Source organism: Ambystoma mexicanum, chromosome 2q, assembly GCF_040938575.1.
Source record: "Ambystoma mexicanum isolate Mex_15411 chromosome 2q, UKY_AmexF1_1, whole genome shotgun sequence".
In the NCBI taxonomy this organism is placed as follows: Eukaryota; Metazoa; Chordata; class Amphibia; order Caudata; family Ambystomatidae; genus Ambystoma; species Ambystoma mexicanum.
In genome coordinates, this window is record NC_090924.1 from 281,638,701 (window position 1) to 281,661,700 (window position 23,000).

The 23,000-nt window shown below is 45.9% G+C and overlaps 1 protein-coding gene across 8 annotated transcripts in view; it reads right to left on the reverse strand.

Annotated features, from left to right (window-relative positions):
- TRRAP (transformation/transcription domain associated protein) overlaps window positions 1-23,000 on the reverse strand; it is a 2,065,012-nt gene that overhangs the window by 1,902,817 nt on the left and 139,195 nt on the right. For all 8 annotated transcript variants that reach the window (XM_069647248.1, XM_069647247.1, XM_069647244.1 and 5 more), the window contains exons 6-7: window positions 15,941-16,024; window positions 15,714-15,770 (exon numbers count right to left, since the gene is read on the reverse strand). In XM_069647248.1, coding sequence (XP_069503349.1) covers window positions 15,714-15,770; window positions 15,941-16,024 — 141 coding nt within the window. The remainder of the gene's footprint in view (window positions 1-15,713; window positions 15,771-15,940; window positions 16,025-23,000) is intronic.

The window sequence follows — 23,000 nt, forward strand, 5'->3', positions numbered from 1 at the left end:
AAAATCCCCACTCCCTACAAGCTCCCCAGCACTTTTTGCTAGACACCTGGAGTTTTTGTCTAATTCTCCTGAGTGGGAACCTTTTTCCACACTCGCCTCTTCTTTTACTCTGATCAAGGGAATCTTTTTGGCCCTTTTGGGGCTTTCTTCTTGGAATTGTCCTTTCCTACAACTTTTAGGCATCTACTTTTTAATGACGCCACATAGCACCTTCTGTGCAGTGTTGCCAGGAGCTCCTAGATCTTACACTTCATTGTTTTTCTTTCCCTGACTAACTCATGCAGTTACCAAGGAAGAGGGGGACGTTTTATCCTTTCTGTATTGTTATCTTACGAGGGACATTTCCATCGAATTTTCTGCATCGAAAAAATTAGCATCGAATGCATTTTTGTATCTTTTTTTATGGGGGTTCCTCTCCAAGCCCCCATTTTTTACCCTTTAAAATCCCTATATCGCAGCAAGATTACACTAAGAGCCAAATGATAAACAGGAAGGGTTTGAGCCTGCTCTCTCCAGGGCTCTCCCTGAATTTGCCGAAGGGGAAATTATTGTGTGATGAGATTTTAACTGTGTAATGGACATAACGGTTTCTTTCACCAGGGGGAAAGGGATTACACATTTTACTCAGCGGTTCATAAGAGCATCTTGAAAGGGAGCGTCCCCAGCCAGCACGATCCTCCCCTCAATGAGAGACAATGATGAACTCTCCCAGATAGGGAATAAAGCCAAGACAGAGTGCGGGTGAGCTTAAATGGGAGTTTATCAATCAGAATAGGGCATGCAAAGAACTCTGCAAAACTCCGAGAGCGCTCTGCCTGACAATCGCAAAGACAGGCGTATATAATTACAAAAAACATCATCAAAAACCTACATACTATAGGGGGCACAAGTTAAATGGGATTGGGTGGCGATGACTAACTATAGGTGCTGCTGCGAGGTGGTTGGTCGTGGCAGAAGAACGTCACTGGTCAGCCTCGTGGGTAGGGCTGGGCCTGACAAGTTGGCAGAGGTCATCCGGCCGGTGTCGGTGTGCCTCCGCGGCCAGTGTCAGAGATGAATGTCTTTTCCTGACTTCTTTGCCCTAGACCATGCACACCGCAATCATTCAGTTATTATGTTATTATCCTTTTTCAGTAAATCTTCCAATAGGTTATTCTACAGGTCAATGCAACACAGGAGGAATGCACCTTGCAAGAGGCCTGATGGTCATTCATCAGGGCATGGTTACCAGCGTCCTGTTGACCGGTATCATAGGTTGAGGGGCTAAGCTTCAGGGCATGGGACGGATGGTACAAGTCTCCCTATCTTGTTAGATGTGGTTATAAATGTGTCTCTGTGTGTTGCCACAGTGTTGGGTGTCCTCATTGCACAGGGTCATAAGTCTAGGGTGATCTGGTGGGTTGTGGGGTTTACGAGGGGGGCGCCTGTGGATGGGTGGGTTCAGACCGAGGTTTACTGCTAGGCTGTAAATAGTTAAAGTGACGGCCCATGGCCTTCGATGCTGCTAAGGGGGGCTGCCCATCTGTGGAGCGGTTCCAGTCTGGTAGGGGGAGGTGGGGCAGCGTGGCGCGGCCCTTTGTTCTCATGCTTTTGGCAGTCTTCTCGGGGTGGGAGGGGAATGGCCTTGCATATTTCTTCCGAGGTATCTTCCTCCCGTGTTGCAGGTCCTTTGGAGGTGCAACCATTTACAATCGTTAAAACACTATATAATATTTGTATAGATTACTTGGGAATGCACATTTTACTTTACAGAACATATTCCAGTAATATTCAGTCGGAGTGCCTTATTAGTATACTATATTTCAATAATCACAACATTTAACTATATGCATAAACATCTTGCAATAAATGAGGTAGCGTTACGGTTGATGCAGAACACAAAGAATGGGCCGCCGCCGTATGGTGACGGTGGTGGTTATGCAAGGGGCATTTGAACAAACACACGTGGTGAGTACATTCTTGCACACCTCTCACAGGTGCCCCCTGCATGGTTACGCTCGTCTTCTTGTGTACTGTAGCAGCATTAGTTCAGGCATGGCGCAGGACCGCGGGGTGTGCGGGTCCCTGATGGTTGGTGTTATGTACACTAACTACACAATTCTACAGGTATCTTTGGCATGCATGGTGTGTATGGGGAGAATACAACAAGTAGTTTCTTTTACATATATATTTGGGTATTTTTCCTCTTCCATTCGAGACCCGTTCTGCAGACCTTCCCTGCACCCAAGCCCTGCCGACCGGGTCATCCTGGGAGCAGTGATGTCCTGCGGACGGTGAAATGTTACAATGTCAGTATATTGTGTTAGCTCATGTCCGCCCTTCTCGTGGGAACATGCTTGCAGCGGATCTGCCAGGGAGCTGCGGCAACAGGGATAGTTGAAATCCTCCGAGGGCGGGGGCCGCGCTACAGTGCGCTGAGCTCTCCTCATCCTTGGTGGGCGAAATTGGTTTCTAGGCCTAACTAATTTCAATACATATGTGGGTAATCGATACGTGGGAGCCATGCCGTCAGCAGGTGGACCCTCCACCACCTGGGCTCGGGTGGTATGAGGGGACGCCCAGTGAGCCAGGGCCCTCACCTGGGGAGGAGACGCGGGTGAGGAGGGTCTTTTGGACCAGTCCTCCCCTACAATCTCCAGACTGGTTCTCATCACCAACACTGTCATCGCGTGAGTCGTGGGCATAGATATACACCCGAGGCTTTATCAAAATTGGCCTACCCCGCCCCCTCCCTTGTATAAGTCGTTTTGGCAACTGAATGACTTTCTTTAGAAGGATCTGGCTAAGAACCCACATCTCTATTGCCATCGCAAGGCATTTGACAGAAAACAACAATGGAGACCTTGACTTTAGCATAGCATGGTTTTGGACACAGGGAAAGATGTAATCCAAGGGTGTATTATAGAGCAATCAGCGGCATGGGGGAGAGCTAGAAAACTACTCCAATCTCAACTTGAGGAGGAGGTCCAGGAGAGAGAACACACGCAGAAAGGGTTCAGCGTTCACTCCGCGGCCTGTGGGTGGCCAAGCAGGCCCTGGAAACGCACCTTATGGGAAGGGCGGTCCATTCCATCCTGCTTACAAAGCAGCACTTCTATACTAAAAGGGAACAAAGCCAATAAATCGTTAGCTGCTAAACTGCAGAAGATGGCCACGCGTAACTACATAGAGGCGTTGAGGAACGTAATGGGGCGTCGGTAGGTTTCAGAGACAAGGAAACTATGTATAATGGAGAAATTTGATCTCACTAATTCTGCAGCTCACCAGGGGAATAGGTCCTTAATGCATTATTTTAATTTCCAGTGCCAACTCCCCCAGAAGCTGCAGGATCTTCTTGAAGCACCCATAACACCCAGGAAATCACCCAAGCGGTTCCCTGCCTCACGAGCGCCAGGTCCGGATGGTTTCTCTAATAAATACTATAAAAGTTTTGCTAATGTCTTAGTGCCACATGTAACCAGACGGTTTCATTCTTTCCTAATTTCTGGGTCCGTGACAGAAGCTATGGCAGAATCAGCTACTAACCTAATTTTGAAGCCAGGGAAAGACCCAGACGATTGTTCCTCTTACTGCCTAATAACCTTCCTAAAAACTGATGCCAAACTATTAAGCAAAGTTATCGCTACCCGAATGGGGGAGGTCCTACCAGACATGGTTAATAGTGACTAGACTGGCTTCTTAAAAAACAGGGCTGTACACGATAACTGAAGGCGGGTGATAGACCCTGTGGCATTAGCCCTTCAAATTCCAGGGAGACTGTCCCTGCTATTGTTTGGACGCTCATTAGAGTTCGATGCCATGTCCTAGGACTAGATAAAATTATTGCTGCCGGCATATGGGTTTGGGCCCAGTTTCTCCAAACTGGTGCTAGCCAACTTCCAGATTCCTGCCACTCGGCTTAAGGTAAACTCGCTCTGGTCTCCACAGGCGTTACCAATCCCAATGCCAGAACTTGAGTTGCTTTAACTACAGAAAGCAGTGGGGCAGTTCATCTGGCATCGTAGACAGCCTTGAATCCAGTGGTCGAAGTGTACAAAAAGAAGTAGTGGAACTATGTTCCCTACTGGCCTGCACCGCTCCCCACAGACCCCATCGCCGAACCCCCTCCCATGCACAATAAAACCCCCAAAAAACATGTGCCTGCTCTTTAAGGAAACCTCATGTGCAGTGCACTGAAAGTGCAAGTTTCAACTTCATCCTACACTTATTTTAAAACGAAACCGTTCCGGAACAGTTTCTTTTTAAAATAAAAGTATAGGAACGGTAAAACTTAATTAAAAGAAGTAGAGGAGCACCGTTCCCGACCGCTCCAACCCACTTCGACCCCTGCTTGAATCCCTTGCAAACTCCTCACTAGGTCTAAGGGTCCAGGTGGGTTTGCGGTCCAGTAGTTTCTCAGAGATACTTGAGAATCCCAGATTGCTCCAATACTGGATTGGGCCCTAGCAGAGAATTCACCCAAATGGAAAGACATAAAAAAAATAAAAAAGAGGCTTCCCCTTACCCATTGGGTCACATCCCCTTCCTTTCTAAAGAGGCGAGATGATCATATGTCAGCCTTCTAGTTACCACCACCATGCAAAATTGGGACAATGCATGCACCGAACGGGGATTCAGATCAGGGTTGGGTCCCATGGCCCTGATCCTCGAAAACCCTGCTTTCTCACCAGGCATGCACACTAACATGTTCAAACATTGGGGCTCGAGAGGAATATTAAGGCTAAGGGATCTCTATAAGGGTGAGTCTCCACTGACGTTTATTGAATGTAACGAGGTTTAAATTGTTGTGCACAGAGAGCTTCCATTATGGGCAGTTACGCCACTGGGTGTCTAATAATGGTGTCAAGCAGGCTGTCGCCCTCCCATCGGCATAAAACTAAGGGTGCTTGCGGTGCAGAGTTCACGTAGGGTCTCAACAGGCTATCATTTACTTGATAACACATTGTTACGGAGAATTCTCATTTCTGTGCCAATTCCATTCCACCTTACAGACCCCCAGCTCTTTTGCTGGAATTTAGGACTTTTTAAATTTAACCCTGGAGTGAGTGGGACCTTTTTCTCACTCTCATTCATGTGTTTTGACCCGATTTGGATTGTGTGCTTCCTTTGTTTTTGGAGTCTGACACTCCACAGGAATCTACTTTTGTATGGTGACGCACAGCACCTTCAGTGCAGTGTCACAGAGATATCCTTTAGATTTCTCATAAGGTTTAAATATCTTCTCTTGTGTTAATTGCTGTTCCCAAGAATAGTAAATGAAATTGACTTTACTCCCCTTTTCTCTCTGTAAGTCCAGCAAACGCCATTTTATTTATTTATTTGGATTTGTAAAGCGCACCAATAGCCCACGGGCATCTAGGTGGCTGATGTGGAGTACTGGGGGTTTACCTAGTAGCCCCTTATCCTACATTCTCATGTAACATTTTTTATGTTACCCTCACTACTTTAAATGCCTGGTGGCAGTGGTTTTATTTTCCTACCATTGTGTGTTTCTACAGCAGGCTACATCCTCAGCTGCAGTATAGCACCCATGGGTGCCCATTTTGTGAAAATAGCCCGGTCTTCAATTTCTCACCATTTTCTGTTTGTGAGGTCTTGCTTGGGTTTTATTCTGCACGCCAAGCCAGGTTTGAGACCTTCGTTTGTTTTGCCTTTGGCGGGCTTCAGTCCTGAAACCCGCCTCTGGCTCCAGTGTGCCTGGAAAGGCAGGATGTGAGGGAGGTTCCCGAAAACCACCCTTTGTCTCTAGGAGTGCATGAATGCAACCAGTCCCGATTGGCTGGCTGGCTGTCCTTCCAGCCGTAGGCTGTAATGCTTAAAAGGCGAAACCGTGAACGAAGCTTGCTGCATCCTCCTGGACCTTTGAATAGCCCGGTGAAGCCCTGCTGCTGTGCTGAAACTCCTTTTTCTGATCAAAATGAGAAGCTCCAGACAGGACGATTCTTCCCTTGGTTTAGTGGGACCAACTTACCCCGAGACGAACTCCACTGGACCATCTTCCCTGGTTGGCTGTACATCTTCACTGCTGCAAGAACCGAGTGCCAGGGTAGAAGGGAGAATTCTCAAAAATGTGCTAATTCCCTTCACCTTAGAGACCCCCAGCAACTTTGCTGGATTTTGAGGACTTGATTTTTTTTTCTTGGAAAGAGTGCAAGCCTCCCCCCCACCCCCACTCTCGTGTTTTGATGTGTGTTTTACATTTGTGTTCTTTGAATATGGGGTTTTAGATAACTCCACAGGCATCATCTTTTCTTATGTGTTACACAGCACCTTCAGTGCAGTGACACAGGGATGTCTTTTTAGACTTCCCAAAGGTTTAAACATCTTCTCTGGGATAAACTACTGTTTCCCAGACAATGTAAAGTGAAATTGACTTTACTAGTCTTTCCAAATTCATAAACCCAGCACACACCATCTTACAATTGAGTGCTGGAGGGGTTACATAGTATCCCCCATGTCTAAATACTCATGTAGCAGTCAAATTCTACCCTTCCCTACTGAAAAGGCTGGTGGCAGTGGTTTTAAAACAAACTACCATGATTTTTACGGACCGCTAACACCGGTAGCAAAAAATCACGGGAGCCATGTTTTTTTCAAGATGGCGCCTTAAGCCCCTTTGTTTAAAACAGGTCCGTCTACTTTTTTCACCATTTCTTTTTGGAATGGTCCTTCTAGTGTTGGTGTCTGCGCGCCAAACCAGGTTTGGTCCCTTTGTTCAGGAGTGAAGACTGCCTCTGGCGTCTGAGGGTCAGGGGTGGGCAGGAAGTGAGGGATGTGCCCGAATCTCCCTGTGCTTAGTTTCCTAGGAGACCCAAATGCACTCTGGCATGATTGGCTGGCTGACTGTCCGGCAAGGACAGCAACCCTGCTGGGTGAGTGACAGCTAGGCTGGAAATAAAGGGAGAGAACTGTTTAAAAGACGAGTCTCCAGGACTGGAAGGCAGAGTTGACCACTGGAACGAAAGAACCGAAGACGAGCTGGAAGAGGACGGCTGCTGCAACTCCTGGACCGTTGGTTTGCCCGGTGAAGCCCTGCTGCAGGTTCTGAATTGCCAAACTACATTTGACAGAGAAGCTCCTTCAAGGACGGCTTCTTCCTTTGAGTTGGTGGGACCAATCGACTCATAAGACACCTAGATACCATTCTCAAGGCTGTTAGGTTAGGATTAACCAGGGAGAGGGACACCAGCTTGCATTCTTGAATCTACTGGAACTGAAGTGACTCCATCCTGTTTGCTTTCTTCGACGATCCCATGCAGTGCAGGAGTCCCCCGGCGTCCTCCCTCTTGTCCCCACGGCTGAGGCCCAGGAACAGTGAGATCTGCAGGAACTGCCAGGAACCAACGACTTCAGCAGAATTTGTTTCTTCATACAAAGGTACTGTGCCAACCCGATTGAGAGAACGCCACTCTTGCAGTGAAAGTTCGTGAAACTTTCTCAACTTGCAGGCCTAATCAGCTTGTGACCTGACATAGGATTCTTTTTCGCCTAAACTACTTCTGAGAACTTTTACAAAGACTTTACCGTTTGATACCAGAACTGCTCTTTCCTATCCAGAACACTAGCCCATTGACTTTGGCCTAGGCCTATTGACTTGAATTGAACTCTTCTGGTGAACTGAAACTATTTGCACTGTCTAACAAGTATATGTGATCTATTCTACTTACCTAGTCCCTTTTATCCACTTCTAAGTAACTGAACTGATATTTTGCTCCTACTTCAGGGCAGCTCAAACTGTCTCAAAATATTAGAGGTTTGTATTGAAGTGTATTGGTATATAATATTAAGTTGTCTTCTTCTAGTGAAATGTTTTCTAAATGATTGTGTAATAAATTAAGAAGTGTTTTTTCCAAGAAACCTTGAGTATAAGTGTCTACTTGAATAACTGATAAGTCCTCTGTAATTAATTGTACTGCTCACATTCACTCTTGAGATAAGCCTGGCTGCTCAGCTCGCTACCAAAAACTGTGTGGTACAGACTTATACCAAAGGTTGGTTTGACTTGCACTTGAAGTCCTAATTGTGTGTGGTGGTCCCAGAGGGTACTGCATGCAATTCTGTCTAACACTGGGGTCGTGAAATTCATAGTCAATGAAACGTCTGCAATCCAGCCAGAAGCTCCAAGAGTCTCCCAAGGACCCTCCAGAAGCAGGACGACCAGAGCTCGAGCCCCCTCACCAGAGTGCAGGACTCAAGGAGTGAAGGAAGCTCAGCCAGTATCCGAGATCCGCGATGGTGCAGTTTACCACACGCTGAAACTGCAAAGTGCTGCCGATCAGAAAAGAGCCAGTAGCTGCCGACGAATTCCAAATTGCTGCTGCAGGAGTCCTCCAGACGTCCTCCCTCTTGTCCCCACGACTGAGGCTCAGGAACCCAGGACCTGCACCGCTGCAACAGGACAGAAGCTAGCTGGAGCACTCTTATTCAAACCAGAGGTACTATTTAGACTTGGGGTACTTACCTGTCTTTAGCTGTGCTCTTCTCAGTTGAGACTTGCACTGGCAACTTTTATAAGAGTTGATTCCAACACTGCTTCTCACAAGTATAACAGCTTGTGACCCTACAAGTGATTTCTACAAAACTCTCTAACTTTGTGCAATACTTTTATTATCTAAGAAGTGACTGCTCCGTAGAATGTTCCAATTGACTTTGGCTGTCCTGGCTCCCTGCACTCTTCAAGTCCATTGACTTTGATATTTCTGTCGCTCAGAGGTGGTACCTTGTTTTAGACCGTTACTGCTGGGAAAGGCTTGTCTAGATCTCACCTGTGCCGAGAACCTGTTTTAACCTTTTTCCTTGCTTTAACCTTTCCTTTGTGCAACCTCAGAATCTGCAAAGTATAACTAGTGATATATAAATGCAATTACTGTCTTTGTGAATGAAGTCACCTCCGGGAGTCGGAAGTGTGTAAAAAGCATCTCTAAAGAGTATCTAATAACTTGTGCCGATTCTGAAAAAGTATTTTTAAGTATATTGTTTGTTATATATCTAAATCTTGCCCTTTTTAAAGAACGCTTTTTTTAAAACTGATATAAATAAATAACAATTTATAACTGAAACCTTGAGTTCAAGTGTTACTTGGCTACTTGCATTTGCGAATTTTCATTGCTACAGCTCTACACCACACACTTACCCATCTTGCAATAAGCCTGGCTGCTCATTCACACTACCAACTTGTGTAGTACAGGCCTATACCCCCAAAAGGGGGGTTACCTAATACCAAGCAGATAAGTGTTGTGTATAATCTCACACAGTGTTACTACATCAATTCTTACCAAACATACATCTCAAGGGGAACATTTCCCATATATGCTGTGCTGGGAGAGGGAGCTGGGACTGGACATTCCGGAGTAGTCATGGCTGAAAATATGGGCCCAGGCGCATAAGAGCTCTCAATGCACTCATTAAGGAAGGAGCCCTAAAACTATGTTTCCGATGGTATTTATCCCCCTAAGCGTTTACATACAATTCACCACGACTATCCTGACCACTGGTCGCATGGATGCGGACAACTAGGAGACTTAACCCACATGTGGTGGCACTGCCCAATCATACAGACCTATTGGCAAGAGATCTGAATAAAAAATTAAGGAGATCACGGGCAGCCTGCTCCCCATGTGCCCACCGACCCTCCCATTTAGGGATGGCACGCTTCCAATGACAGACCCCAAGGCAAACCTGATATGTCACTTGTGTATAGGTGCCATACAAATGTCCAATAAATAAATAAAATTGCTGATGGCCGCACGGATCACCCGTGCACGATTCTGGAAGACCTTTTTCTTTTCAGTTTTGTTTTGGTCCTTTGTCGCGGGATTTGCTTATTTGACATTCTTACAAAATGACATTTCGATGTTAATTGTGTCTTTGATCTTATGTCACATCTTGTTATGTACCCATCGAACTTTCAATACAAATCTATGTTGCAAAAAAAAAAAAAAATCGGATGTAGAGGGTGCCTCTAATCAGCAAAATAAATAAATCCCCAGAAAAGGGAGTAAAAAGCACACAAAAAAAAAAAACTAGGGATCCAATAGGGACTGCCGAGCCCTCAAAAACAGAATTCTGCCCCAACACCTCAGCAAAGGTTTACAAGAGCACCGCTATCAATCCTGGTTAAGAGGGTGTTTCAGGCCAAACATTTGAGAGGGGTTCAGAGAATCCAAATTAAGTGGACCACAAAAGTCTAACCAAATTCTCACAGTTCTTGTGACTGAGCAGCAAGGATTAGACTCTGGAAGAGTACATTTAACTAGAGCAGCTGAAAACCGGTACACACATGCAAGTACAAAAATATCCTATTTTATCAAAACACATCAGGCAAAAGTGAAATCTATATCAAAGGCTATCAATGTTCTTGTGGGTTTGAAAAAAACATGAAAATAATCCTTCTACCAGAAATGTGGAAGCCGAATGTCTTTTCAACTCCAGCTCAGAGCAAATGAGCAAAACATTGTGGGTATGCGATTGCAAAAGCATGTTTGTTATTGCAGAAAGCCGTTTGTGTCTATAGAGCAAGACAGCTCTCAAAGATGAAGACCCACACATACGCGTTTCACCCTCATTAGGGATCATCAGTGCGGTATAGTCCGACATCCTTGTGGTTGGAGCATTAGCATATGTTTACAAAACACTATGAATATTGTGGTGGAGTCAAAAAAAGCATGAAATGTGAGTCGAATGGGGCATTTTAGCTAAGCCACATATGCCACAATGGCACCTACTAGCTATTACTGGAAGGTCACCTTCAGTTCAAAGTCCCTGAACGATGCATTGTTGGTATGCGAAGTAGCTCATATGCATGCTTTTTGCTCCAGAAAATTGTCTAAGTCTTATAGGGCAGCTCTATTTTATACATAGCTTGCTCAACCCAAGACAAACCACTCTCGGATGCAGACAACCACATACGCGTTTTGCGGTCATTAGCCAATACAAAGGTTACTTGCCCACAAAGAGTCTACCTGGCACGTGAACCTCATTCAAGTTGCATGCTTATTTCACCATCTAGTATGGAGTTTATCAAGTTGTTTTCTTCCAAAGTAGACACTAACCAGGCTGTTCCTGTCATATACCTACCCTAAGTGTGCAGGTTCCCACAATGACTCTGTGTCTACGCCTGCAGATTGTGTGGTTTCTGTAATTAAACTGGCTTGAGAGCAGGTTGTGTTAGCGTCAGAGCAATGTGTTTTGTGATATACCTTGACATAGTGGTAGATGGGTACATGTGATTACAAACAGGTGCAAGCACCAGAAAGACTACTGTGAAAGTTATGTGCACCTAAAAGGGCTTTTGAATCCATTTGGTTTCGCATGCTTTGCAGAGACTAGTTAGCAAGCAGTATCTGTGCATAGCCCTCCGGCACAAGAAGTGCTTGCCCCGTCCGCAAATCTGCCCTGGTTTGTGTACCTAGGCAAAAGAGGTTTATTAAAGTATGTACTGAGCTCAAATATGCCACCATCACATATATTGTGAAGGGGAACATTGAATAGAAAGACCAGTGTAGCTTCCTGTTAGGCAAGAATTGATGTGGTAACCATGGGGGCGACAACACAACCCTGGTCCTCTTGGTTTTAGGTAACCTACCTATTGGTATAGATCTGTTGGTAGTGAGATGGAGGAGCCAGACTTCTCAAGAGGGGTAAATGTGAGCTGTAGAGCTGTAGTAATGAAATCCACCTATACAAATATCCAAATAACACCTGCACTCAAGGTTTCTAGTTATAATATATTTAACGGTTGTTAGGGAGAATTCTCAAAAATGTGCTAATTCCCTCCACCTTAGAGACCCCCAGCAACTTTGCTGGATTTTGAGGACTTGATTTTTTTAACCTGGAGAGAGTGAGACCCTTTTTCCCACTCATGCATTTTTGTGTGAATTTTACCTCTGTTTCTTTTTGGTTATGAAGTCTGACAAACTCCATAGGCATCATCCTTAACAATTGTGTCACACAGCACCTTCAGTGCAGTGGCACAGGGAAGTGTTTTAGATTTCCCAAGGTTTAAATAGCTCCTCTGGGAAAAACGACCGTTTCTCAGAGCAGTAAAGTGAAACTGACTTTACTTATTGTACTTGCTAGACCCAGCACACCCCATCTTATAATAGAGTGCTGGAGGGGTTACTTAGTATCACCTGTGTCTAAATGCTCACGTAACATGTTTTATGTTACCCTTTCCTCAATTGACTGACTGGTGGCAGTGGTTTCGTTTTGAACTACCAAGGTTTGCATTCACAGCGACCGTTCGCGGACCCGGTAACGTTAACCGCAGGAGCAATCTTTTTCAAAATGGCGTTCAGCCATCCTTGTTAAAATGGTGCCCGGTCTTTTTTCGCCATGTCTTTGTGAAAAGGTCCTTCTAGAGTTTTTCTCTGCGCGCCAAACCAGTTTTGGTCTCTTTGTTCATTTGCCTTTGGCGGGGTTCAGGATTGAAACCCGCCTCTGGCTCTTGAGTGTCTGGGTAGGCAGGAAGTGAGGTAGGTGCCCGAAACTCACTGTGCTAAGTCTACTAGGAGACCCAACTGCACTCTGTGGTGATTGGCAGGCTGACTGTCCGGCAAGGACAGCCACACAGGTGGGTGAGTGGCAGCTAGGCTGGAATGAATGGGAGAGAACTGAATAAAAAGGCAAGTCTCTTGGCTTGGGAGGCAGAGTCGACCACTGGACGAAGGAACCGAAGAAGAGCTTAAAGAGAACGTCTGCTGCAACTCCTGGACTGTTGGTTTGCCCGGTGAAGCCCTGCTGCAGGTCTGAATCGCCAAGTTCGCATCGACAGAGAAGCCCTGCAAGGACGACTTCTCCCTTTGAGTTGGTGGGACCAACCAACTCCCAAGTAAGCCACCTGGACACCCATCTCGGAGCTGATTGAATTTGCTCAGAGTTGCTGCAGGAAAATGTAGAGCCAGGGAGAGGGCCACCAGATAGTGTGCGTTGCTTGTAAGCTGGCCTAAAGCTTTTGGAAGTTCCTCCGGACTCCCACGAAGCAGGACTGACCAAGCCTGACCCCCCTCAGTTGAGTGCGGGACCTCAGATGTGAATAAAGTCCACCTTGACAGCTAGGAACTGCGCTTTTTGCCATTTGCTGTACCGCAAGGAGCTGAAACGCGAAACAGCCACTGAAAGTAAAGTTTGCAGCTTGCCAGCTTTGATGGTGCCAGTACAGTGCAGAGTCCCCCAACGTCCTCCCTCTTGTCCCCACGACTGAGGCCCAGGAACAGCGAGATATGCAGAGCTGTACAGGAACAGAAGTCTTCAGCTGCATCTTTTTCTTCTTTACTAAGGTACTGTAAAACTAGCCTAAGAGAACTTACCTCTTACTGTGGAAGTGCGTGGAACTTCTGCAACTCACAAGTCTAATCAGCTTGTGGCACTACATTTGATTCTTCTTTTTATCAAAGACTCCTAAGAACTTGTGCAAATACTTTTCCATTTACTTACCTGAATGCTGCATCCTATACAAAGACTTTGGTCTATTGACTTTGGGGCTTAGCCTATTGAATTGAATGACTCTTCTAGTGCTATCTGAAAGTATTTGCCCTGCTTATGACTATTTGTAATTTCTTGTGTTCTTATAACGTTTGCCTTTTACTTACTTTTTAAAGAGTATTCTGAATGCTAACAGTAAGATATTAATGTCCCCATTACCCTTGTTACTGAAGTCACCTGTGGGTGAAGGTTGTGTCTGTGGGACATCCCAAAACGGCCTTGTCTGATCCAGAAACTCAGAGTGTACAGTATTGAAGTATATTTGTGAATTACTATTCTATTGCTCCCTTCTGAAGAAAGCTTTATAACTGACTGATACATTATTAATTGTTAATGCAAGAAACCTTGAGTTTAAGAGTTTATTTGAATACCTGTAACTGTGAATCTTTGTGCAACTCCACTACAGCTCACATTTCCCCTCTTGAGATAAGCCTGGCTGCTCAACACGCTACCAAAACTGTAAAGGTTATAACAAAGGTTGGGTTGCCTATACGTAGTCTTAGTTGGTAGTGTTCCCAGAGGGTACTGCATACAAACTTTGCCTAACAGCAACACATGACAGTTGCCAACAATTGAATTCTTGGGGATAGGCATGACAGCAATAAAAGTGGATAGACTCAGAATGGGTACCCGATACTTAGATGCAGATATTGTATAGCGGAACCTGAAGATGCTTCTTCTCCCTCACCAGAGTGTTCATAGTGCACTCCTGGAAGGAACTCACTAGAAGATCTCAGCGGCACCCTGTAGGGCAGCAATGCCTTGCAGGAGCTATGGAAAACCCCCACTCTTGGGATGTGGTAAGTGGGAGATGGAATAAAGGATGGATTTTTGAAGTCATTCCAGGAACTGCGTGAAGACTGCATCTGGAGGGGAAACAGTTTTACCAGAATTTGCAATTTAGGCATGACCTAAATTCACAATTAAACAGATGTTTCACTCTACCCGAGAGATCCACACTAGAAAGTAATGTCATCAAGACACAACAAGTTATCAAATCAATGCAACATGTATAGAATTAGTCAGGTATCACATGTTTCAACATGTGATACCTGACTAATTTTTCAACATGTGACAGAAGATATTGTAGCCATCATTCTGATGATTGGTGGAATAGCAGAGCAAGCATTGATGTGTTGCTTGTAGGGATATTGAAAGTATAATCTACAAGCAAAGGGCATGCCAAGGCAAACATCTGGAATTGGAAGACCAAATTATGAGAGCAACCAATTGCATACAGGTCATTGGTTTGGGACAGAATATCATGGAGCTTGATATGTATCCTATATGTAGGTATAGATGTGGCAAATGCGGGGTCCCAGTGTACAGATGGGTGAGATGGGAGGGTAGGCAGTGTAGAAAAACATTGAGTTCTATGTTTTCATATCTGAAAATCTCAGTAAACTTTATGACAACAAAAAATGCCAATTTAACTCCGTAAATAAAGAAAACTGAGTATTGCAAGCCTGTTGGTAATCCCAGATGTCAATGTTAAAGGTATTTGTACCGCGCACCGTCACCACTGGAATTGGTCCCCAGGCGCTCTGGCGGATCTGTAAACGATAAGGTGGGATGGGTTAGTAAGGTGAAAAGGGAGTAGGATAGTGAGAGGAGTGGTGTTCCGTTGGCAGCTTCAGCTCAGTATACACCAGATACTGAGCTTTGGTGCAGGTATTGGATCAATGTCAGTCCGCGTGTTATGTTGCTCCAGCTTATGTTTTGTTGCAGTGTTGTGAAGAGCGTGCGGCTTGTGGTGCGAGAGATGGTTGTGCGAGCTTTTGAGGGAGATAAGTATGCAGAGTTTGAGGTTACATTGGTTAGTGGGTTCCTGACTTTTAGCATGTTGGCCTTCACAGTCTTATCTAGAAGCGGCGCAGGCCAATGTTCAGAGTTCTATCTAGGTGTGGGCATGCTAACATTCACAATCTTATCCAGGAGGGGTGCAGGCTGGTGTTCACAGTTCTAAGTGCGGCACATGCTAACCTTCAAGTTTCATCTGGGCGCGGGCATGCTATCCTTCAATCAAAACCTATCTAGATGCGACGCAGGCCAACGTTCACAATTCTAGCTAAGAGTGGACATGCCAATATTCACAATTGCATCTAGATGCGACGCAGGCTAATGTTCCCAATTCTGTCGCTGTGAATGCAAACCTTGGTAGTTCAAAACGAAACCACTGCCACCAGTCCTCAATGCAAACACAAAAGCACTTTAAGCAAGACGTTACATACCACAACTTTAGGCAGCTCCTTGTAAATCTGTTTCACAAAATCCAAAAAGTGATGTATCTAGGAAAAGAAATACAATCATGAATGCTCATCAAACATCCACCTCAATATATTAATATGTGAAATTGAAAGCAGTAATTATTTGTAGAAACTCCAATGGTTTACAACTGCAATGTTGATGAAGGAACCAAATATGCATGAGATCAAATACTTCAATATAAATGACCCACCTCTTGAGTGATTGGTGGCCTGAACTGTTTGTGCAGTTCAATTATAATCCTCAGGCAGATGAGCACGTTTTCTTCATTCTCGCTCTGTGGTGAGAAAGATAAGAGCAAGGTCACATTTGCAAGATGCAAATCTCCCATTAGATTGACAGTGTTTCATCTAATTTCACCAATCATTTGTATAGCGCCTTTCACCATGATATGGTCCCAACACACTGCCTGTTGAACGGCCTCAGATGGACCCAGGTGCAAGTATAGGGGTATAAGCATGTACTACACAAGTTTGTACAGTGATTGAGCAGCCAGGCTTATTTCAAGAGGGGTCAATGTGAGCTGTAAGGTTGTAACAGAGTTTCACAGTGACAGTTATTCAAATAAATGCTTAGACTCAAGGTTTCTTGATTAAACAATTATTAATTTAACAGTCAGTTGTATAAGCCTTCTTTAGAAGGGAGCAAAACATGTAACACTTTAAAATACACTTCAAAACCCACTTAGTTTCTCTAATGAAATAAAGTTTTATTTACATCGTACTCATACACAAGTTTTTAAGAGCGCGACCAGGCAAAAAGGGAGGGGAACAGGGGAGAACAACAACAACGATCTCACTAGGCCTAGTGACATTAAGAGCGTGCAATTGCATGGGGAAGGAAAAAGGGGTAAGTACATGGAAGGGGGGAGAAGAGGGAAGAGCGGCACAGAGGAGAGAACAGAATAAATATGTAAAAATAAAAACAAAGGCGACAAATTGTGGTAGTGCAGCCAGCAAGTGGCAAAGTGACAGATTAGTCAGATAGGATGCATCTGATATGTGCAGAAGAAAAGTGGATGGGGGAATGTATGGGTACAGATACAGACCCCATTGCAAAGAGTGGCCCGGAGGCAGTGCAGGAGGGAGACAGGTTTACCAGGTACCTGGGCCCGAAGAACAGAGGGTGGACAGGTGCACGGTGCCGAGAGAGAAAGCAGATCAGCAAGGGAGAAGAGGGGCAAAGGCAGAAGCGAAGAGTAAGGTCTTGAGCTGCTTCCAGAACCGAAGATGGTTCTCCTCAAGTTTCAAGGTGGCAGAGAGGCTGTTCCAAAGGGAGACCCCAGCCGAAGACAAATCTGCCCCCAGCTCTTTTCTTTGAAAAACGACTGACCCAGAGGGAGTTGGAAGAAGAGGAGCGAAGGGCTCGAGAGGGGAGGTATTTACGGAGGGATAGTTGAAGGTATTTTGGACCCAGGCCCCAGAAAGGCTTGTGTGCAATGCAGAGGGTTTTAAATGTAATCCTTGCATCCACTGGGAGCCAATGAAGGGATTTCAGAGCTGGAGAGATACAATCCCAGGGCTTGAGGCCAAGGACAAGTCTCGTAGTCCTGTTCTGGATTAGTTGTAAAGGGCGGAGAGTGGAGGCAGGTAGATTTAGAAAGAGGCTGTTACAGTAGTTCAACCTAGAGAGAACCAGAGCTTGAGAGACAGTGAGCTCCTGGGGGGGGAAGGAGAAGAAAGTTAGATTACCTCTAAGGAGATGCAGTAAGAAATTTGACGTTTTAGAGACATCGCAGATGTGTGCGGAGAAGGAAAGTGTGGAGTCAAAGGGAACCCTGAGGTTCTTAGCCTCGCAGGTAGGGGTAGGAGAGGGCCAAAAGGAGGCCGGCCAGAGAGTGAGGGGAAAGGATGGTGAAGGTGCACCAATTAGGAGGATCTCAGTCTTGTTGGCATTAGACAAAGATAGATGGCGACACACTCATTTTTAATGGCGATTAGGCAATCAGAAATGAGGGAAGGTGAGGAGGTGGCTGATTGAAGCCTTAAAATGAATTGGGAGTCATCAGCATAGCACTGGAAATTTGAGCAGAAAATGGAAATGCAATAGGCAAGAGTTGCCAGGTATTAGTTGAAGAGCCAAGACGAGAGGTTAGACCCCTGGAGAACACCACAAGTAGAGAGGCAGATAGAAGATAGGAAGGTACCAAGTTGTACCTGGGAGGGACGATCAGAGAGGAAAGAGGTCAGCCAGGCCAGAGCTTGATCAGTGATACCCAGGTTGTCACGGAGATGATTGAGTAGGGTGGTATAGTTGACCTTGTCAAAGGCAGAGGAGAGATCAAGTAGGATGAGGATAGAGGGAATATTAGAGTCAAGGTTGGAAAGCAGGTCTTCACGAATGTTCGAGAGCGCAGTTTCCGTGCTTCTGGCAGCTCCGAGGCCAGATTGGTGGTCATGGAGAGAACCAACAGAATCGGAATGAAGGTTAAGCTGCGAGATGGCCATCTTTTCCAGGAGCTTACCCAAAAAGTGAGTAATGGAAATTGGGCGATAGTTAGCAGGACAAGAAGGATCATTTGTGGGTTTCTTGAGAAAAGGATGTACAAGGGAGTGCCTCAGAGGGGAGGGGAAAGATCCAGAGGCAAAGGAGAGGTTGCATAAATCTGCAAGGGCCGGAGCAAGGGTATCGATGTTGTCTTTAATGGTTTGAGGAACAGGGATGGACCTGTTTTGATGAGGATCTCATAGGTCGGACTTGTCAACGACCTCACCAGGGGAGAAAGGAGGAGAAAGAGGGAGGGGGTAGTTGAAGGAGAGTCAACAAGCAGAGAAGGAGAGGGGAGAGGAGGCGGAGCGGAAGAGAGCAAGATGGCCTGGGTTTTAGAGATGAATTGAGAGGCAAGGGCATTGCAAAGAGCATGTGAGGCGAGAAGAGGGGTGAAGACTGCAGCAAGGTTGGCCAACTCCTTACAGATTTTAAAGAGTTCGGCTGAGTTGTTCGATGCTGCAGAAACGCAGGCTTGAATGTGGCCTCTCTTCTTGATTTGGACAGAGTCTGTATTGACTTTGGAGTAGGCGGCAGGCCAGCTTGTCAAAGGATGAGCAATAAGTCCTCCATTTCCGCTGAACCACCCTACACTTACGTTTAAGTGTAGCTAATGAGATGATAACCATTGGGGATGGCACACAGACACTTCCTAAACCCTCAGGTGACTTAAATAGCAAGGTTACTGTGGACATTGATTTACCACTGGCACATTTAGAGCAATACTGAGTTTGGTGTAAAAGATTAGATATGGGAATAAAACAAAGGTTAAATAATTCATAAACTGTTAAGTACTTTTTGAACCCTCCAATGCAAAGTAAATTTACCCTGTCCTGGAAGAAAGGCCAAAAGCACAAAGTCAGAGGTAAGAAGAGTCTCTCAGGGGGCCAGGACAGCCAATGTTAATTGAGCAAAGTCTAGGGGAGCCGAGGATCTTCTTGTAGGTAAGTAAAAGTCTTACACACTGCTTTTAGAAACATTTGTAGAAATAAGATCACTTGAAGGGCCACAAGAAGGCAAAGCTGCAAGCAACTCTGCAATGGCAACCAAGACACGTCTCAACTGAGAGCTAGCAAGGCTACACAACAAGAGGTAAGTCCTCTTAGGTTTACAGTACCTTTGGTTAGAAGAAAACTGGATCCAGCTGCACTTCTGTTCCTATGTAGGTCTGCAGATCCTGCGTTCCTGGGCCTCAGTCATGGGAACAAGAGGGAGGACGTCTAGGGACTACTGCACTACGAATGGAAGGTCGGCGGCAGCAATGGGCAAACTTCAGATCAGCTGCACTTTGCGGTTTCAGCTCCTCACGACTCTCGCACATAGCACCACCGCAGTTCTCGGATACCTTTTTGGACTTTCCTTACATCTGGGTCCAGCACTCAGGCTTGGTCGGTCCTGCTTCATGAAAGTCCAGAGGATCCTTCCTGGAGTTCGGGTGCGACTTAAAAGCGAAGCACTTCATCTGGTTTCCTCTCCATGGAAAATCAGTTACTGCAGCAGCAGTGGAAGTACAGCCAGCTCCGAGAGGATGTCCAGACGAGTTCACTTTGGGGTTGATTGGTCCCACCAACCCAAGGGGAGAAGTCGTCTCTGCAGGGCTTCTCTAGTTGAGGTGAATTCGGAGCTTCAGCACAGCAGCAGAACTTCACCAGGCAAACCAACGGTCCAGGAGTTGCAGCAGGCGTCTCTTCCAAGTTCTTCGGATTCTTTCGCCCAGTGGTCAACTCTGCCTTCCAAGCAAAAAGCCTCAACTTGTATGCAGGTTTCTCCCATTCATTTGCAGCCTAGCCGTCACTCACACAGCAGGATGGCTGTCTTCCGAGGACAGCCAGCCGGACAATCACCTTTGGGTGCATTCCTGTAACCAAGGGGATTAAGCACAGGGAGTTTCGGGCACCACCCTCACTTCCTGCCCCTGCCAGACACGCTGGAGCCAGATGCGGGCTTCACCCATGAATCCCGTCAAAGACAAAAAGAACAAAAAGGGACCAAACCTGGTTTGGCGCAGAGAGTAAATCTCAAGAACAACCTTTGCAACAAGAAATAGCGAAAAAAGACAACTGGGGCTATTTTGACAAAATTGGGCATCCATGGGTGTCTTACTGCAGCTGCAATTGCAGCCCCCGGTAAAAACACTCAATGGTAGAAAAAAGTAAGCCACTGCCATCAGCCATTAATTGTAGAAAGGGTAACACAAAAATGTTACATGAGAAACTAGACAAAGGGGATACTAAGTAACTCCTCCAGCACCCTATTGTAAGATAGTGTGTGCTGGGTCTAGAAAGTTACATTATGCAAGTCAATTTCACTTCACTGCTCTTGGAAACAGTAGTTTTACCAAGAGAAAGTATTTAAACCTTTTGGTAATCTAAGAGACTTCCCTGTGTCACTGCACTGGAAGTGCTGCGTCACGCAACGTAAAAAGATGATGCCTATGGAGTTTGTCAGACTCCAAAATCATAAGAATCAAGGAAAAATACATGAGAGAGAGTGGGAAAAAGGTCTCACTCTTCTCCAGGTTAGAAATTAAAAGTCCTAAAGTCCAGGAAAAAGAGCTGGGGGTCTCTAAGGTAGAAGGGAATTAGCAAATGTCTGAGAATTCTCCTCAACAGTGTGCTAGAGGATAGTCTTTTTAAACATACCCACCACAAGTATGTCGCGCTGATGATCCTTGTTTGGTAGATATCTGCACAATTCTCTAATGAGGGCTGTGAAAGCATCTATCCTAAAGTAAAACAGGTTTTTAACCACAAGGAAAGGCCAGACTGCTCTATATTATAGCGATGACAGAGCTGTGAGGCTGACACAAGGGGGAGAAGGCTGGTCCCTTGGCAAGGTTCTGAGCAGTCAGTGTTTTGCTGGGACCTCCTGCCCTGTCTCTCTTGCTCATTTACACCTCAAATGCTGAATTTTGAAATGGAAAAAGTAGCAAACTATGAAGCTGTCATTTAGGCATAATTTACTGCAGCAAGCATGGCGGTCGAGGCGCAGACCTCTCACAACCCTTCCAGCACCATTCGACTTGCTACGGCAAGTGAGCCAGTCATTGCGGTGAGCCTTCCAGGGCTTGGGCACTCCTTTGCGCCTCATGCGCTTGTTGGCGTTTTATTATCCTGATTGCACACAGGCCAGCAAAGCTCATTTGGGCCGAGATTGCGAGAACGAACAAGCGCATTGGCAGTGCAGGCTGGGGGACACTGAAACATGACCGTCCCTCTTCATCTGTGTTAGGGAGAAATTTCATTTCTGTGCCAATTCCCTTTAACATTAGAGATCCCCAGCTCTTTTGCTGGACAGGGCTTTTACATTTTTACTCCCGAGTGAGTGGGACTTTTCCCCCCACTCCCTCATGTGTTTTCTGACTAGGATTATGTGCTTCTCACTGCTTAACGGAGTCTGGTAAACTGCATAGGCATCTGCTTTTTGCACGCTAACACACAGCACCTTGTGTGCAGTACAACTGAAGAGTCCCTTGGACTTCTCTTAATGTTTAAATACATTTTCTTGGGTGAACTACTGTACCCAAGAATATTAAGATTACTTTTGTCTTAACTTTTCTTTTGTGGGTCCAGCACACACAACCCTATGGGGAGTGCTGGTGGTCTACATAGTAACTCCTTATCCCACTTCTCATGTAACATTCTGTTACACTAACTAACTTGAATGGCTGGTAGGAATAGTTTCTTGGTTACTACCTTTGTGCCATGCATCTGGAGGCTGATTTCTCAGCTGCAGTACAGTACCCAGGGTGAACATGTTCCCAAAATGGCTCCAGTCTTCTTTATTCACCATTTCTTGTCAGTTTGTTCCTTCTGGGATTTTACTCTGTTTGAATCAGGTTTGAGTCCTTTGTGCATTTTGCCTATATCGGACTTGAATCCTGAAGCCCGCCCAGGTTCCAGTGTGTCTGGAAAGGCAGGAAGTGAGGTAGGGTCCCGAAACTCCCCTGTTCTTTGTCTCTAGGTGTGCCCGAGTTCTGATTGGCTGGCTGGCTGTCCGGGAGAACAGCCACCCTGCTGGGTGATTAACAGCCCAAGGGATGTAAATGAGTGAGAACTTGCTTAAAAAAGGCAAGGTTTTTGGGACTAGAGGCAGAGTAGACCACTGGAGGACAACATCTGAGGAAGAAGACACGAGGAAATGCCAGCAGCACCCTCCGGGACCACAATGTGTCCGGTGAAGCCCTGCAGCAGTGCTGACCCCGTTTTCGTTTCGACTGGGAGGACGTGCAAGGAACGACTTCCACGATGGGGCTGGTGGGACATTTGGCACAACCCCCGACTTGCTGTGACTTTCCAAGGCTGCAGAATCCGAATGCCCGGGGACCCCTGACCATCAAGTGCATAGTCTTCAGAAGTACGAATCCGGCCAAAACTTTGTGGGCATTCAGAGGACCCTACAGAAGCAGGAAATCTTCATCCAGAGTCCCCTCACCAGAGTCCAGGACCGAAGGATCAAGTAACTTACAACCGGAGCGGTTTGTTCTTCTTTGGCGCTGAGAAAGAGGCGCCATTACCACAAAAGGCAGCTGAATCCAGGAGAATCTATTGCTGCCGAGTCCTTCTCTCGAATGCTGCCGCAGGAGCATGCCAGACGTCCTCCCTTTCGTCATCACAACCAAGGAACAAGGGTCTGCTACACTGAAACATGAAGACATCCAGCTGGAACCAATTCTTCAATTAACAGGTACTGTGGGGCTTGGGGTGCATCTACCTTTTGCCAATTGTGGTGCTTCCTAGCACTGGCCTCCCAGGGTGTGCTTCAAG